Here is a 16,648-nt window from a genome sequence, read left to right on the forward strand (position 1 = left end):
GAGCCCAGATTTGATCCCCAGGTCATCCTGACACTAGAGCCGGTGCTCTTACTCACTGAGCCACCTTGCCACCCCTAAACAATTGGGTTTAAGTAACTTGCTCAAAGTTACATGGCCAGGTGTTTCTGGGTGGGTGCTAAGTGTCTGAGCCCGGGATTCAATCCCCAGGTCATCTTGACACTGGAGCCAGTGCTCTTATTCGCTGTGCTACCTGGCTGCCCTATAGAGACTTTTTGTGGTAATAAAGAATTGGAAATTGAGGTGATACCCATCATTTTGGGAATGGCTGAACAAATTGTGGTATATGATTGTGAAGGAATATTATTGGCTTTAAGAAATGATGAGGTGTTGGGGTGGCTAGGTAGCACAATGAATAGAGCACTGGCCCTGGAGTCAGGAGGACCTGAGTTCAAATGTGATCTCAGATACTTAACATGCTAGCCATGTGACCTTGGGAAAGTCACTTAACCCCAATTGCCCTCCCTCTCCCCTCCAAAAAGCAAAAAAAAAAAAAAAGAGGTGGTTCGTTTCAGAAAAACCTGGGAAAACCTACATGAATTGATGCAGAGTGAAGTAAGCAGAAGGAGATCATCGTACATAATAACAGCAATATTGCCATGAAGATTAACTGTGCAAGACTTGACTATTCTGATCAATACTATGATCCAAAACAATCCTAATTCCAAGAAAAAATGCTATCTGCTTCCAAAGAGAGAACTGTTGAACTTTGGGTACAAATTGAAGTAGTATATATATATTTTTTTCATTTTATTTTTCTTGCTTTTTTTGCAGCATGGCTAACATGGAAATGTTTTTCATAATTTCTCATGTATAATTGATATATTGTATCCTCGGTGGATGAGAGAGGGGTGGGAGGGAGGGAGATAATTTGTAGCTCAAACTTTTAAAAAAAATAATACACTTAGGAGACCAAATAACAGAATCTAAAGATTCTGAAGGCACACGTAAATAGAGGAATTTGTTTTATTAATCTGTGATTTTTTATTACATTGCCCTTCTGTGATCTAGGCACTTTTCTTTTTAAGTCTTATTGATGATTTAAATTTTTACATAATAGGCATTTCTGAATATACTGTTTTCTAAGGAAACCTCCCCTTCCACTAGCCCATGATGAATAAACACTTAAAAATTCCTACTCTTTGCTTATCTTTTTTTTTTAGATCCCATGCAGACCACCTTCTGCTGGGAAAACATTTCCTAATGGTGAACTTGTTACAATGACTTAAATTACAGTTTGTTTTATACTTATTACATTTTAGATAACTATTGCCCCTGCTAAGGTTTCAGAAGACCCATCCAATCCCATGATGTTTTCCAAACTACTCAGATATCATCAACAATCTATCCCCTAGATTAGTGTGCTATTTCCCATGTACAGGTAGCAGTGCCATCATGCCACCTGCTTTTGGTGGAACACGTCACAGAGGTAGCATCTCAATGATCAAGGGGCTGGAAACAAGAGGTATGTCATTTAAAGGGTTCAGGGTCAGTTTTCAAAACATCTAGGATGAACCACCTTGTGGAGAGAGCCCCTCATGGCTCACTATTCTAAAAAAAGCTTGAGTGGTGGACAACTCCTGGTTGCAGCTAGCATTTCTTACATGGGAAATCACATTGGCTCCTTCGGGGATTTGCCTCTTTAAATCAATTTTATTCTTATTTTATTAGCTTTCATTTCAGAGGGTGATATTCTATACTTTGTCCCCAAATTCTGGGGGTGCTCTCTAAGCCTGGTGTCACTGTCTGCAACAACCACATGATCCTACTTTGTGTTCCCTACCTTTCCTATGACCTTCTTAATACATAGCTCAGCATGTTTTGATCTTTCCTCTCATCTCTCTAGGATCGAGATGGGCCAACTCCTTGCATTTCTCTTGGGATTGGTATTTGAAGCAACTTCTGTGTTTGGAATTCCTTCTTGCTCAGCTGATGGACAACTTGCCTTATATCGTTTCTGTAACCTCACCCAAGTCCCACAAGTGCCAAACACCACTATTAACCTGTTGTTAAGTTTTAACTACATCAGCGTAGTTAATGCCACTTCATTCCCTCTATTGAAGAAGCTTCGATTGCTAGAGCTAGGAACTCAGAAAACTCCTCTGACCATTGAGAGAGAAGCTTTCAGAAACCTGCCCAACCTTACAATCTTGGATATTGGCTATACTCACATTCAGTTTTTGCATATTGACGCTTTTCAAGGCTTGACCAACTTGATTGAATTACGGCTATTTTCCTGTGATTTCTCAGATTCCATTCTAAAAAATGGTTACTTTAGAAATTTAAGTTCTTTAGCTAAATTGGACCTATCTAAAAATTACATCCAAAGTCTCCCCTTTCATCCTTCTTTTGCAGATCTGAGATCTTTGAAATCCATAGACTTGTCTCTAAATAAAATATCCCTTGTATGTGAAAGAGATCTTGAGTTCCTCCAAGGGAAAAGTTTCTCTTTGTTTAAACTTGCTTCCAATAACCTCTATAGAGGGTTCTCAGTCAACTGGGAAGAGTGCATGAATCCTTTCAAAAATATGTTCCTTGAGATCCTGGATGTTTCAGACAATGGCTGGACAGTAGATATCATACGAGACTTTGGTCGTGCTATCAGTGGAACCAAGATTTTTTCTTTGCTTCTTGACAACCATATCATGGGCGCAGGATTTGGTTTTCATAACATAAAGGAACCTGACCAAGACACATTTGCTGCACTGGGCATGAATTCAGTGATAACAATGGATATTTCACATGGCTTTATCTTCTGCCTGAACTTTCATCTGTTTGAGACCCTCAAAGAGTTGAAAGTTTTAAACATTTCACATAACAAGATAAACAAGATTGCTAAAGAAGCATTTTATGGCCTTGATAGTCTCCAGATTCTCAATCTGTCCTATAATCTGCTGGGAGAACTCTACAATTCTGATTTTTATGGACTGCATAAAGTTGCTTATATTGATCTGCAAAGAAATCATATTGGGGTGATTCAGGAGAAGACATTCAAACACTTGAAAAACTTAAAAACTTTGGATCTTCGTGATAACGCTATTAAAACAGTTGATTTTCTTCCAAATTTAAATATGTCCTTGCTAAGTGGCAATAAATTGGTAAGTTTTCAAAGCATCAGAATAATTGCTGAATTCCTTGATTTAGCACAAAACAGGTTGGAAAATCTGAATGATCTCTATTCTCTTCTCCAGATCCCAGGTCTGAAGTTTCTCATTTTAAATCAAAATAGATTTTCCTTTTGTTCCCGACAGTATGGTCCTTCAGAGAGTCATGCCTTAGAGGAGCTTTATCTTTCAGAAAATATGTTGCAACTCATCTGGCAAGTGGGATCATGTTGGGATGTGTTTAAGAGACTTTCTCATCTTAAAGTTCTCTTCCTGAATAATAATTACCTTGATTTCCTTCCACCTGGTGTTTTCAGTGATCTGACTGCATTACAAATCCTTAGTCTGCATGGCAACAGACTGACATCTCTTTCTTCTGGTGTTCTACCTGAAAATTTAAGAGTCTTGCTTTTATCCCACAACCAACTGCTATCCCCTGACCCTACCATATTTGCATCACTGAACTTCCTAGATATAACCCACAACAAATATATCTGTGAGTGTGAAACCAGAAACTTTATCCTTTGGCTGAACCAAACCAATGTCACCATGTTTGGGTCCCCTGAGGATGTCTACTGCACATACCCTGACTCATTCTCTGGGGTCTCACTCTATTCGATTTCCACAGAGGGCTGTGATGAAGAGAAAGCCCTACAATTAATTAAGCTTTCTCTTTTCATCTTCTTCACCACCACCTTGACTCTGTTCCTCACAGCAGTTATTATGTTCACCAAGTTTCGTGGGTACTGTTTTTCCTTCTGGCATAAGACGGTCCTGAGACTGGCATTCAAATACCATCCCCAGGGAGAAGAGGATCAGCACAAATATGATGCATATTTGTGCTTCAGTAACAAAGACTTTGAATGGGTTCAGAATGCCCTCCTCAATCATTTGGACTCCCGGTACAATGCTGAAAACAGATTTAATCTATGTTTTGAAGAAAGGGACTTCCTCCCAGGAGAGGACCACATCAGCAACATTCAGGATGCGGTTTGGAGCAGCAGGAAGACTATCTGCATCGTGACAAGGCATTTCCTCAAAGATGGCTGGTGCATTGAAGCTTTCAATTTTGCCCAGAGCAGATACTTCTCTGATCTTAAAGATGTCCTCATCATGGTGGTAGCTGGGTCCCTCTCCCAGTATCAATTGATGAAATACCCGCCTATCCGAGTCTTTGTGAAGAGGCAACCCTACCTGAGGTGGCCTGAAGACCTTCAGGATATTGACTGGTTCTTAAATAAGCTCTCTCAATGCATACTTACCAAAACAGAAAAAAAGAAAAAATCCAATAACATCCCCTTGCAAACTATAGCAACCATATCCTAGCCAAAGAAGACCTGGCAGTTATTCTTCTCATTATATTTGCATTACATGCATTTGACTGTTTCTTTGGAAGCAGTCAGTTGATGGAATAGATAGAATGCTAGACTGTGAGTTAGGAAGATCTGAGTTCAAATCCTCCCTCTGACCTTAGATGACTGTGAGGCCTTGGGGAAGCTGCTTTACCTCTTCCAGATTCAGTTTCCTCATCTGTCAGATGCGAATGATCATATGAAGTCTACCTCACAGGATTATTGTGAGGATACAATGAGATAATTTCTATAAAGTAATTTGAAAACCTTAAAGAGCTATATCAATGTTAGTTCTCATTATTATTCATTGGATTTTTCTACAAAGGAAAGAGAGAAACCTTCTGTTTTTCATAATCCTTCAATGATTTGCTATGCTGACTTAAAAATGAAAATTAATGATTTAGAAAATTGGTATTGACCCTAAGAACCAGACCAAAGACTTAGAGTGCCCCCATTCTCCAATACTGTCCTCTAGGACACAGTATTAATGGCCTTGCATGAATATTTCTCTTGGTGTCACATAAGCTATAGAGATTATGCTAAGTATGGGGAGGGGAGCTCAGAAAAGGGAACGATCATAAGTGATGCTCATTCATCAATATTCAGTGCTGGGGGACTGGTGGCATTTGTTGTTGTTGGGCTCCCTGTGCTTCACATCAGACTGTGGGAAGGGGAGGGGAGGGGAGAGGAGAAGGCAGTGGAAGAGAAGAAAAGATTTTCTTCCTTTTTTCCTTTTCTTTCTTTACTTTCTAATCCTTTTTATTTTCAGCAAAATTGTGCAATTGCTTGACATGGTGTCAGGTATACAATTGATTGAGACACAAATCTCAGGCAAGATTGTAGATTGAAAAGGAGATGGAATGGATAGTTAAGTGTTTAGACTGCCACATTTTTGTCCTTACTACAATGGGACTATATAGGTTTTCTGTCACATTTCCTTCAAAGAAAAGGTGATTGTAAGATTCACTTGGGAAATCTGTCATACATCATCATTGTCATCATCAACAGCAAACTTTCTTAGAGTACTGTACTGGTAATGAAATTTGAAGATCCTTTTGTATTGCTAAACTGACAGGTACTTAGCACCTAGTTTCAAATTAAGCCTCTGTTAAAGAAACGGAAGTGGGGCGGCCAGGTAGCACAGCGAGTAAGAGCACCGGCTCCAGTGTTGAGATAGACCTGGAGATCGAATCCCGGGCTCAGACACTTAGCAACCACCCAGAAACACCTGGCTGTGTAACCTTGAGCAAGTTACTTAACCCCAATTGCTTAGGGGCGGCCAGGTGGCTCAGCGAGTAAGAGCACCGGCTCCAGTGTTGGGAGGACCTGGAGATCGAATCCCGGGCTCAGACACTCAGCACCACACCCAGAAATAACTGGCCGTGTAACCTTGAGCAAGTTACTTAACCCTGATTGCTCAATAAAAAAATAAAGAAACGGAAGGTGTGAACTCCTGTTCCTGACATAACAGGAAGGGGCTGAATAGGGAGGAGCAATACTGTATATAAGGAAAAACACTAGCTAGGAAAGTCAGAATTTCCTGGGAACTTATGGTGGCAGAGCTGCTGAGGATTTCCAAGGGCCAGCTGGAGCTGCTACAGACTGAAGAAGCATGATTGTGGTGTGGTATTTTGTCTGTTTGTGGCTTTGTTAAGCCTTGACTTCCTGGAAACAGAGACTGTGAAGGATTTAAGGTGGACTGGACACTTCAACGTGGAACAGGAACAGTATGGAGAGCTGGACAAGGAGCTGGGAGCTGTCTGCCTTTGAACCCAGGTGACAGTTTGGTGGATCCAGGTGGGAGCTGGGACCATAGAAGGGGATCCAGGGAATCTGAGAGCCTACCCTGAATCAAGCTGAAAGATTTTACTTGGATACTGTGTACTGAGTAAGAAGATTGTGATTTACTGGTGACCACCTGTGTATTTTCTGATGATTGAATAGTGAATGATGACTGAATAGTGACTGGTTTGTAACTTAATGTGCCCCATGAGTGGAGAACTTTGACTATTGTATTTTGTGACCCTTAAGGAGGCCTCCTTAAGGATGATTGAATGATTGAGTTACTAAGTGATTGATTGACTAAATGATTGTACTTTGTTCAAAACTTTTTAGTGATAGGTTGTTGTGAATGCTGTATTCTGATTTTCTGTGATAAGTTGTTGTTATAGGAATGTGAATTTTTAAGATCTTCCCTGCCCCTAGGTTAAGTGCACCTGGAGCCTGTGGTGGAGGCTTGTTTTTCAGGAACGCCCACACCTTGGTGCTTTGTGATTGGGCAGTGGATCAAGAGGATTGTTACATTCTCTGACACAGGAGGTGGCTATATAATCCCTTATCTGAGACTTTGTTTTGGCACTCACTTTGAGAAGTGTTGTGTGATTTGATCAGATGAGATTCTGGGCAGCCGTTGAGAGCCCCCTGGCTTTGAAAAACCCATATGTTGATGCTTCCCTCTCTGGTAACTGTGATTTGGTATGGATGTAATGGTTGGACAATTGGAGGCCTGTCTGCTTGAAATGTTTCTATCTGTATACTCTGAAGTTTGGGGTGCTGACCTTTTTCCCCTGAACTAGGTAAATGATATGTTTGATTGATTAAAGCAAGATTGTTAACCCATTTTGAGTTGCTTTCCTTTAGAAAAGCAGATCTAAGAACCTATGTTGGCAGCCACTCTGGGGATGCTGGGGTGCTTGCTGCTACAGTTGTAACATTGTGAATGCTGTACCTTGATTTTCTGTGAATGTTTTGCTCTGATTTGTTATTGAATAAATAGAGCATTCACTATACTATGTAATCAGAACCTTGAAAAGCTATTCACAGCAGCAGTCCTCTGGAAAGCTGCCCATGCTTGGCTTTACAAGTACCATCTATAGATTAGACACAGGAAACACAAAGAGAAATACACACACACACACACATACACACATATATATGTTGCTTTGGATGTAGATGGGGGGGAAAGGCATATATATGTATATAGACAGGTATCAATGCCAAGAAGTCGATGAGTGGTATAAGTAATAAATGCCAAAGATGTTCAAAAGAGTAAAGAATCGCTGAGGGCTGTGGTGGTTTAGAAGGTTTTTTGGAGGTGTTGGAACTGAAGCTGGGTCTTGAAAGAAGTTTAGAACTTAGACTGGTGAAAGGGAGACCAGCGTAAGTAAAGGTGTGAAAGTAAGGAAAGAGTCAGAAGACTGTGTTAAAAATCCAGCTTTGACATTTATACCTGCATGAATTTAGGTGAGTCACTTAGTCTCTGGGCTTCACTTTCTTCATGTGTAAAATCAGGGGGTTAGACTAAATAGCCTCTGAGATTCCTTCCAGGTCTTGATCTATGCTCCTATAGCATCATGCTTTCCAAAAGTTAACATCCCCACCTACAATCACTTCCCTCCATTGACAATTGCAACAACTGAGACAGGGAGCCCTAGATTAGTAGGAAGTGATTTTTCAGAGCCATGGCTATAGCTATGTTTCCCAACCAATACTCAGACCTCACCTCTTACTTGCTCTCAGGTCATGTTCTTTCCAAGTGCAATTTAAGGTGTGGAATTGGAAAGGCAAAGTCATAGTGCTTCTATCAACAAGACTCAAGGTCAAAGCCATTGGACACTGCTTACAGAAGAACCTCTGAGGAAGATTTGAGAGAAATTAAACTAGGGAAAAGAAAGAATCCACCTCCCTTTGAATTTCCAAATTTCAATTCTTAGTGATAATAATTATATCTTTTGTGCTCCTCTCCAAAATTAGATCAATGCCTAAAGTAAGTAGGTGCTTGGTTAACATACTAAAGGTGTTGATTAATTGTTTCATACCACAATTTTTTTTTAATGTCAATTGTCCATTGTCGATAGTTCCTTGCACAATGCACTTGCACTGCTTGATTTTAAGGTGGGATGCCACATAGGCATAGGTAAGCCCTGAGTTTAAAACCTTTCTCCAACATTTCCTAGCTCAGTATCCCTCAGCATCAGCTTCCTAAAGGAGTGGGTTGAACTTAATGTCCTCTAAGAATACTTCTAGTTTTAAATCTATTATTGTAGGATGTGGATTTTTCCTCAGGTCAGGCAATTAGTCTCAAATCTTTCCCCTCTAAGCTCAGAATCTCAATTGGAAGGGGCCTCAGTGGATGCCTAGTCTAACCCATAAAAGAACAAGAATTCCTTTCTACAACCTACCCCATCTTTTTGCATGAGGCCTTCCCTAGTTGCCCGTTATACCTGTTTTCTATTTATTTTTATGTCCATCTATGCATGGATTTTATATATTTGTTGCTATTCAGTCATTTTCAGTTGTGTCTGATTCTTTATGACCCCATTTGTAGTTTTCTTGGCAAAGAAACTGGAATGATTTGTCATTTCCTTCTCCAGCTCATTTTACAGATGAGGAGACTGAGGCAAACAGGGTTAAGTGACTTGCCCAGGGTCACATGGCTAATAAATGTCTGAGGCCAAACTTGAACTCATGCAGATGACTTTCTGACTCCAAGGCTGGCACTCTGCACTTTGGCACCACCTAGCTGCCTTGCTTTATATATACCTATATACATACATATCTCTCCTGTTATAATGTAAGCTGCTTGAGGGCAGGAACTGTTTCTCTTTTGTCTTTGTGTCTACAGTGCCTGGCTCACAATGAGTGGATAGAGCATTGGACCTGGTGTCAGGAAGACCTGAGTCCAAGTCTTAAGATACAGCTTCAATACTCAGCACCACACCCAGAAATAACTGGCTGTGTAACCTTGAGCAAGTTACTTAACCCCGATTGCTTTAAAAAAAAAAAAAGATACAGCTTCAGACACTTAAAAGCTGTGTGGCCTCAGGCAAGCCCCTTAACCTTTCTCTCTGTCTCGGTTTCTTCATCTGTAAAATGAAGCTAATAATAACATGTGCCTCCCTGGGCTATTGTGAGGATGAAATGAGATAATATTTGTAAAGCTCTTTGAAAACTTTAAAATGCTATCTAGAGGCTAGCTAGCTTAACAATAAATGATTGATTGACTGATTGACAGGTAGCCATCCAGCTTCTGCTCAAAGCAGAACGATTCTGCTCCTCCAACCCTGGCACCTAGGGTCCTTGACAATAAGACTCTGAGCTACTCTTCCCATTCTATTGTACATTACACCTCTTCATGTGCTACATTCCAACCAAACTGCATCACTAGCAGTTCCCCCACTCAGTCTTTGACCTCTGATCTCTGCACTGGTCACTCAAGTCAACCTTCCTCCCCACTTAGAACAGCACTTCTGTTCAAAAGACTGAAGGATCTAATGACTGGGGTTCAGCAGCAACTCTGGAGCAAAAGTTAGGGCTCACCAGGTCACCCAACAGGTTCTCTGAAGTGTATTCTGTACTTTGCCCTTTAAGGTAGACCTGGTTTTGACTGTGTAAAGACAGGTATTTGGTTAGAAGTCACAAGTGGCCCCTTTCTCTGACAGTACCTTACACCTGCAATATGTCTCACATTTCTTTGCGCTGACATCATAGGTTACACCTGCAATGCCTCTCAAACTCCCCTCTTCAAAATTCCCTGCAGATTAATTGGAGATGTGGTCCACTGATTAACCCTAAAGAGCTGTTAGAGTTTGACCTGCTCGTATGGTCCCCAACAGGCAAAAAGCTGTGGGTTGTACGTGGGTCTTGAAGAAAACCCTTTCTTTTTATTATTTGTCTCCCAGCGTTTCCTCTAGAAACCAGCTGCCTTCTCCTCCCCGGCATCTCCTCACATGCAATGTGCAGAGTAACAATAGGCTCCCCATCTCTGTTACTCCCCCTTGTCATCCCCAAGCAGGCATCAATCCCAAGTACAAGGTGTTCAGGGAATCAAATCTGGGCTTTGGTGTTACAAGCATTTTCATTTCCAAGAAGTGACTTGGTAGAAAGAGCACTGGACTGGGATTTGAGCAGTATGAAAGTACAATAATTATTGATCTCTGTACCTCAGTTTCTTAATCTGCAAAATACCTCCACCTATTTGACATAGATATTATGGAAAGAAAATGAGACAATAACCCTCAAAGATCTTGGAAAAAAAATTTAATGCTCTACAGACTAAAAATGATAAGTATTTTTTTTCTTAGTCATTATTTTCATATAGCCAGTAAGAAAGAAAACTGACCTAGGGAAAAAATATGTTCTATGGGGTGGTCTTTGCCATATTATCTCATTCATTTTGTCATGTTAGTACAGCATCATTCCCATTTAATAGATGGGAAAACTGAGACCTCTAGGAGGAAAGTGGCTGTGCTGAGAAGAAAACATATCCCATGCGACAGCATCACAGGACCTCGATCATAGGTTTAAAACTTGAATAGCCTGTACAAGTCATCTAACTCGACTCCATTTACAGAAGAGGCAAAGGGGCACAGTAAAGAGCAAAGCCAGGATTTGAACCCAGTTCCTTGGACTCCAAATCCAGCCCTCTTTCTACTGTCCCATGCTGTCCTCCTTGACTACTGGACCTGCCACAGCCATTCCATTTGGTTTCTTAAGTGGATCTGCTAAATCTGCTTTCAAGCTAGTTCTCAGGGTTTATCAAGTGGACCCTCTATACTGATGTTGATTGCAACTCTATGATGACTTATTAATAGTAGTCGATATTCAACAAACATTTATTAAGCACAATGTGCCAGCACTGTTCTAAGTGCTGGGGATACAGATACAAAGACAGTCCATGCCCTTGAGGAGCTTACAATCAAATGAGGGAAGACAAAACACACTATTAAATGGTTTCTGTAACTTTCTGTATTCAAAACATGTCATTACCCTCCATCCAACATGGTGGTGAGCTTCTCTGATATTAACTAGGCTGGTCCTCCAATCAAGCAGCAACTTCATTTGTGGAACCATGTAATAGAAAGAGCAGTGGGTTTGGAATTGGAAGTACTGTGTTCTAATCCTGATTCTGCTACTTTCTACCTGTTTGATCTTGGCATGTCACCCAACATCCATGGGTTTCAGATTCATCTGTAAAATAAAATCATCAGATCATAAAATGATAGATTTAGAATAGAAAGGATATTAGAGGTCATTTAGTCTTCATTTTGTCAATGAGGAAACTAAGGCCCAGAGTTCAGCTGACCTACCCATGATCACCCCTCCAGAATACTTTCCTTCCTCCCTTTCTCAAAGAGTTCAGTGCCTGGTTAACAATGGTTCTCTCCTCCCCTACTCCTAATCTCATACTAAAGTAATTCAACCTATATATTGCTTCTCCCTCAGCTCCCTGACCTCCCAATTCCTCAACTTACTCATTTCTCATGACCTACAACAGCTACACACAGAGATGGTCATATCCTCAATACTGCCATAGCCCACAAGTGTTCTACTTCTCCCCCTGCATTGCATTCCCTTACCCTGTTCTTCGTCCTCCCCACGACCTCTAATCCCTTCATTCCATAGTTCTTTTCCAAACCTACACCCCTGCACTGGTTACCATCTTCCTTCCCCATCTCAAACCCTTGGTGAACCCATTTAGCTTTACACTGACTGCTTTTGTCAAGTTCCTTGTCCCCTTTTCTTATTGATGATCTTAGCCTTTTCATCCAAAGCTTTGGGTTACTCCCACCATTTGTTTTCTTTGCTCCTACTTCTTCACTGCTTAAAAAAAAGGCTGAAGAAAATCACAAAACCTTGCTGACTGGGTCCACCTCAATTTTTTTTTAAGCAACTGGGGTTAAGTGACTTGCTCAGGGTCATACAGCTAGTAAATGTCTGAGTCAGGTCCTCCTGACTCCAGGACTGGTACTCTATTCACTGTGCCACCTAGTTGCTCTCCCCTCCAAAAAATTTATGTTGCATAATCTCAGCAGGGTCCTCACCATGGCAAGGCAATCAATTTATAGTTTGCTAATCAATTCTCTATCCCACTCACTACAGTGGCTTTTCCAAAGCTTTTTATCCTCAAACATCCCATGACTCCCCTTTCCCCTTCCTTCTCAGCTGAGCTCATATTTCATTAAAAAAAAAATTATGCCATTTCTTGAGAGCTTCCTCTTTTCTCCTCCACCTCCTCCCACAACACTCCAATCTTCTCCATTACCCTTGTCCCACACAAAGGGACAGCACTTCTTGTCAAAGTAAACTCTTCTACACACACAAAGTGATCCCATTCCATCCCATCTTCTCCAGCAAATTGTACCCTCTTTCATCATATTCTCACTTATTTTCAATTTCTCTCTGTCTCCTGACTGCTTTTCCTACTGCCTACAAACATGTCCATACTTTCCTCTTCCTCAGAAAACCCTCACTTGACCTAGTTATCCTCTCTAGCCATTATTCTATATCTCTCTTCCCTTTCACGGCTAAACTCCTTGAAAAGTACTATTTACAATTGGTGCCTCCATTTCCTTTCCTCCCACTCTTTTCTTAACTCTTTGCTATCTAACCTCACCATTCAACTGAAGCGCTCTTTCCAAAATTTCCAATGACCTTTTTAAAAAAATAAAAGTATAATGACACATTTAATCTAAAGCATACAGAAAAAAATCATTGACTTAAGGAGCATAGGTAAGTGAAACCAAGACCATGACCATGGTCTGACAAACCCAATGACCTTTTAATTACCAAATCTAATGGTCTTTATTTAATTTTCATTCTTCTTAACCTCTCTATAGCATGATTAATGCTATTAATCCCTCTCCTGTCCTTGGTATTCTCTTCTTTCTAGGTTTTCATGATACTATTCTTTCCTGGTTCTCATCCTACCTCTCTGACCACTCTTTCTCTGTCTCATGTGCTAGATCTTCATGTAGGTTTCACTGCCTAGCCATGGATGCCCCAAGGCTCTGTCCTGACCTCTCTCTTCTTCTCTCTATGTACTGTTTTGCAGTGGTGACCTCATCAGCTCCCATGTATTAAATTATTGTCTCTATATAGAGGTGGTTCTCAGATCTGTTCAACCTCTTTGCTGACATCCAGTCTTGCATCTCTGACTGAATTGCATCTAAAACTGAATTCATTATCTACCCCACCCCCCCAAAAAAAACCCACTGTGACTTAAGTATCATCTTCAGTTCTTCTCTCTCTTACTCCTCATATCCAATCAGTTATCAAGTCCTGTCATTCCTACTTTTATAACATCTCCCATCTTTCCCCTTCTTTCCTCTGACGTTGCTACCAACCTGGGATGAGCCCTCATTACCTCATGTTTGGGCTAATTGACTTCTGGCTAATCTCCCTTTCTCAGGTCTCCCCTCTCTCCAGTCCATTCTCCACTCAACTGGAAAAAAATGATCTTCCAAAAGCACAGATCTGACCATGTCACTTTCCCTCCATTGGATAAATTCCAATGGTTCCCTTTTACTTCCAGGATCAAAAATACAGTCCTCTGTTTGTCTTTTAAAGCTCCCTCCCCTCCTACCTCTCCAGTATTCTTGTATTACACACCACTCCACATACTCTGTAACCAGTGACACTGGCCATCTTGGACACTACACTCCATCTGCCATCTCCAGGTATTTTCACTGGCTGTCCTCCATGCCTGGAATATCTTTCCTCCTCATCTCCACTTCTTGACCTCCCTGGCTTCCTTCAAGTCTCAGTGAAAACCCCACCTTCTGCAAGTATACATTCCAAGACTGCCTTAATTAATGTTCCTTTCTTCTGAGATTGTCTTGGTTTGTCCTGTATATGTTTTGTTTGCACATAGTAGGCTATATGTTGTCTCCTCCATTTGATTATTAGTTCTTTCAGGGCAGGGAATGTTTTTTTACTTTCTTTGTATCCTCAGCACTTAGCACAGTGCTTGGCCCTGAGCAGGCACTTAATGAATGCTTCTTAAGTTACTATTATTGTTTTTCTATGTAGGAATGTTAATAGTTCAACTTTGATAAGTTCCTTATGATTTCTTTTCCCTGTTTACCTTCTCATGCTTCTCTTGCTTCTTGTATCTGAATGTCAAATTTTCTATTCAACTCTGTTTTTTTTCAACAAGAATACTTGAAAGTCCTCTATTCCACTGAAAGACCATATTTTCCCCTGAAACATGATACTCAGTTTTGCTGGGTAGGTGACTCTTGGTTTTAATCCCAGCTCCTTTGCCCTCTGGAATATCATATTCCAAGCCCTTTGATCCCTCAGTGTAGAAGCTGCCAGATCCTGGGTTATCCTGATTGTGTTTCCACAATATTCAAATTGTTTCTTCCTGGCTGCTTGTAATATTCTCTCCTTAATCTGGGAATTCCGGAACCTGGCTATAAACAGGAACTGAGGCATAGAGATCCACTGGAAAAGTCGAAAGGGGTATGGGAGAAAATATGGGAGAGAGCACATTGGAGGAGGGGATACCCTGTGGGACTGCTATTTTGGGGCGGTGGGTAGGGGAAAAACGGGGAGAAAATTTGTAGCTCAAAATCTGGCAGAAACGAATGATGTAAATCAGAAGTTAATAAAGCATTAAAAACAATAAAAAAAAAAAACAAAAAATGAATGCTTCTTGAATTAACTTAAAATAGGTAGTAAATAGTAGTGCTGAGACTTGGTGGTGTAATGGACAGAGTATTGGGCCTTGAGTCAGGAAGACTTGAGTTTAACTATGGCCCCAGATACTAGCTATATGATTTTAGGCAAGTCACTTAACCTCTGTTTGCTTTGGTTTCCTCAACTGTAAAATAGAGATAATAATAGCACCTCCCAGGGATGTTGTGATGATCAATTGAGATAATATTTATAAAGCACTTAGCACAGTAGCTGGCACATAGTAGGTACTATATGAATGTTAATTATTATTATTTCAGTTTCTAAATTCCCTATCATTTCTAAATCTTTTTAACTCTAAGCCACACTTAATGTTAAATGCTAAATCTAATGATCGTTTTAAATACTCATTCTTCTTGACCTTTCTATAGCCATTGACACTGTTGATCACTCTTGTAGAATCAATGGAAACCATACCCTGTATTGAAGGCTATCCATCAGAATTGAATTAATGGTCTCTCCAATAGAACCTGGGTCTATCAAGGTATTGGAAATAAATCATACCTGGCAGGCAGGGTGGTGTCATGATCTCACCTCCACCACTCACTGTATGCTCATGAAAAAAAGTCACTTAATCACTCTGAGCCTCAGTTGCCTTATCTGGAAAACAGGGCAAGCAATACTCATACTACCCACCTCACAGGTTATTGTGAGGAATGTAATTTATAAATCTTAAAACACTAAATGAGTATCAGTTATCTAAGCAGCTGCTGGATGGTGAATTGAAAGGAGGCAATCACAGCCAGACAGGGCAGAAAAATAAAAAAACAAAACATGAAGGATATTGAATCATAGTGGAAAACAAAGTGGTATAACCAAGGACAGAGTGATTCAACCTATAGAAAATGAAAGGAGATGGAGTAGTAGGAATTTATATTCATAAGATCATAGATTTACACCTGGATTTAAAGCTCAGAAAATTATCTAGTTTAACTGTGTCATTTTGCAGATGAGGAAACTGAGGCCCAGGGACTTATTCATACTAATAAGTAATTGGGTCAAGATTTGAGCCCAGATCTATTAATTCCAAGTTCAGCACACCTTCCACTGTATCTTGCTGCTAAGGCATCTTATTTCAAGTTTGTGATATCATAACAGGAAGCCAAAACGCCCATTTTAAGCAGCAGTTATGGCCACAAATCAAAAGCTGGTTTATTGTGTGAGCACCAGGGAAAAGCAGGATTGGCCATGGATCAGTTTGCTTTTTCATACCTGCTGGCCCAGCAATCACTGTCAGCAACAATGACTTCTACCCATGACAACAATGCATCTGTAAAAGTAACAGCTGACATCTGCTAATAAAGTCTTGTGGTCATAGGGTCCTTCATACGTTTACTTAGGTGAGTAGCTGCTGGGTTCTGTCCGGAGGTAGGAGCTCTGCCCATGGGCAATCCTTCTTGTCTTAGGTTGACAGTGTATATTCAGTGGTCCATAACAGATTTGGGAACCGAACTTGCTGAGAATGAGGTTCTGGCTCCGGTTTGTCACCTCAAACACAATTAATCTTGAAAATACCTTTTAAAGAACTGGGCCACCCTGACCCTGAAGTAAGCTTCCTTGTGGCTTGCAGGATTTGCAATCCCTCCCCAAGCACGGTGATCCAGAAAACGGATTCATAAGCATTGTTTTGGAAGCTTCTCATCCTAAGTCCGCCACACTGAAGAGAGCACCTTGAACTAGTTGCTTTCCCTCTCT

The 16,648-nt window shown here is 40.6% G+C and overlaps 1 protein-coding gene and 1 long non-coding RNA gene across 11 annotated transcripts in view; one reads left to right on the forward strand and one right to left on the reverse strand.

The window, feature by feature from the left end:
• Positions 1 to 16,648, forward strand: part of TLR5 (toll like receptor 5) — an 82,987-nt gene that overhangs the window by 61,259 nt on the left and 5,080 nt on the right. For 6 of the 9 annotated variants that reach the window (XM_069062610.1, XM_069062613.1, XM_069062609.1 and 3 more), the window contains exon 3: positions 1,865 to 7,093. The exons of the other annotated variants lie outside the window; for them this stretch is intronic. In XM_069062610.1, coding sequence (XP_068918711.1) covers positions 1,865 to 4,448 — 2,584 coding nt within the window. In that variant the 3' untranslated portion in view covers positions 4,449 to 7,093. Of the gene's footprint in view, positions 1 to 1,864; positions 7,094 to 16,648 lie in introns of those variants that run through there. 9 annotated transcript variants of the gene reach the window in all.
• LOC138141768 (uncharacterized) overlaps positions 10,695 to 16,648 on the reverse strand; it is a 23,959-nt gene continuing 18,005 nt past the window's right edge. For both annotated transcript variants that reach the window (XR_011163249.1, XR_011163250.1), the window contains one exon: positions 10,695 to 11,443. This is a non-coding gene — a long non-coding RNA (uncharacterized lncRNA). The remainder of the gene's footprint in view (positions 11,444 to 16,648) is intronic.

Source organism: Petaurus breviceps, unplaced genomic scaffold (assembly GCF_028583685.1).
Source record: "Petaurus breviceps papuanus isolate PSGF00001 unplaced genomic scaffold, PetGlider_PUasm1.0 90466, whole genome shotgun sequence".
NCBI lineage: Eukaryota > Metazoa > Chordata > Mammalia > Diprotodontia > Petauridae > Petaurus > Petaurus breviceps.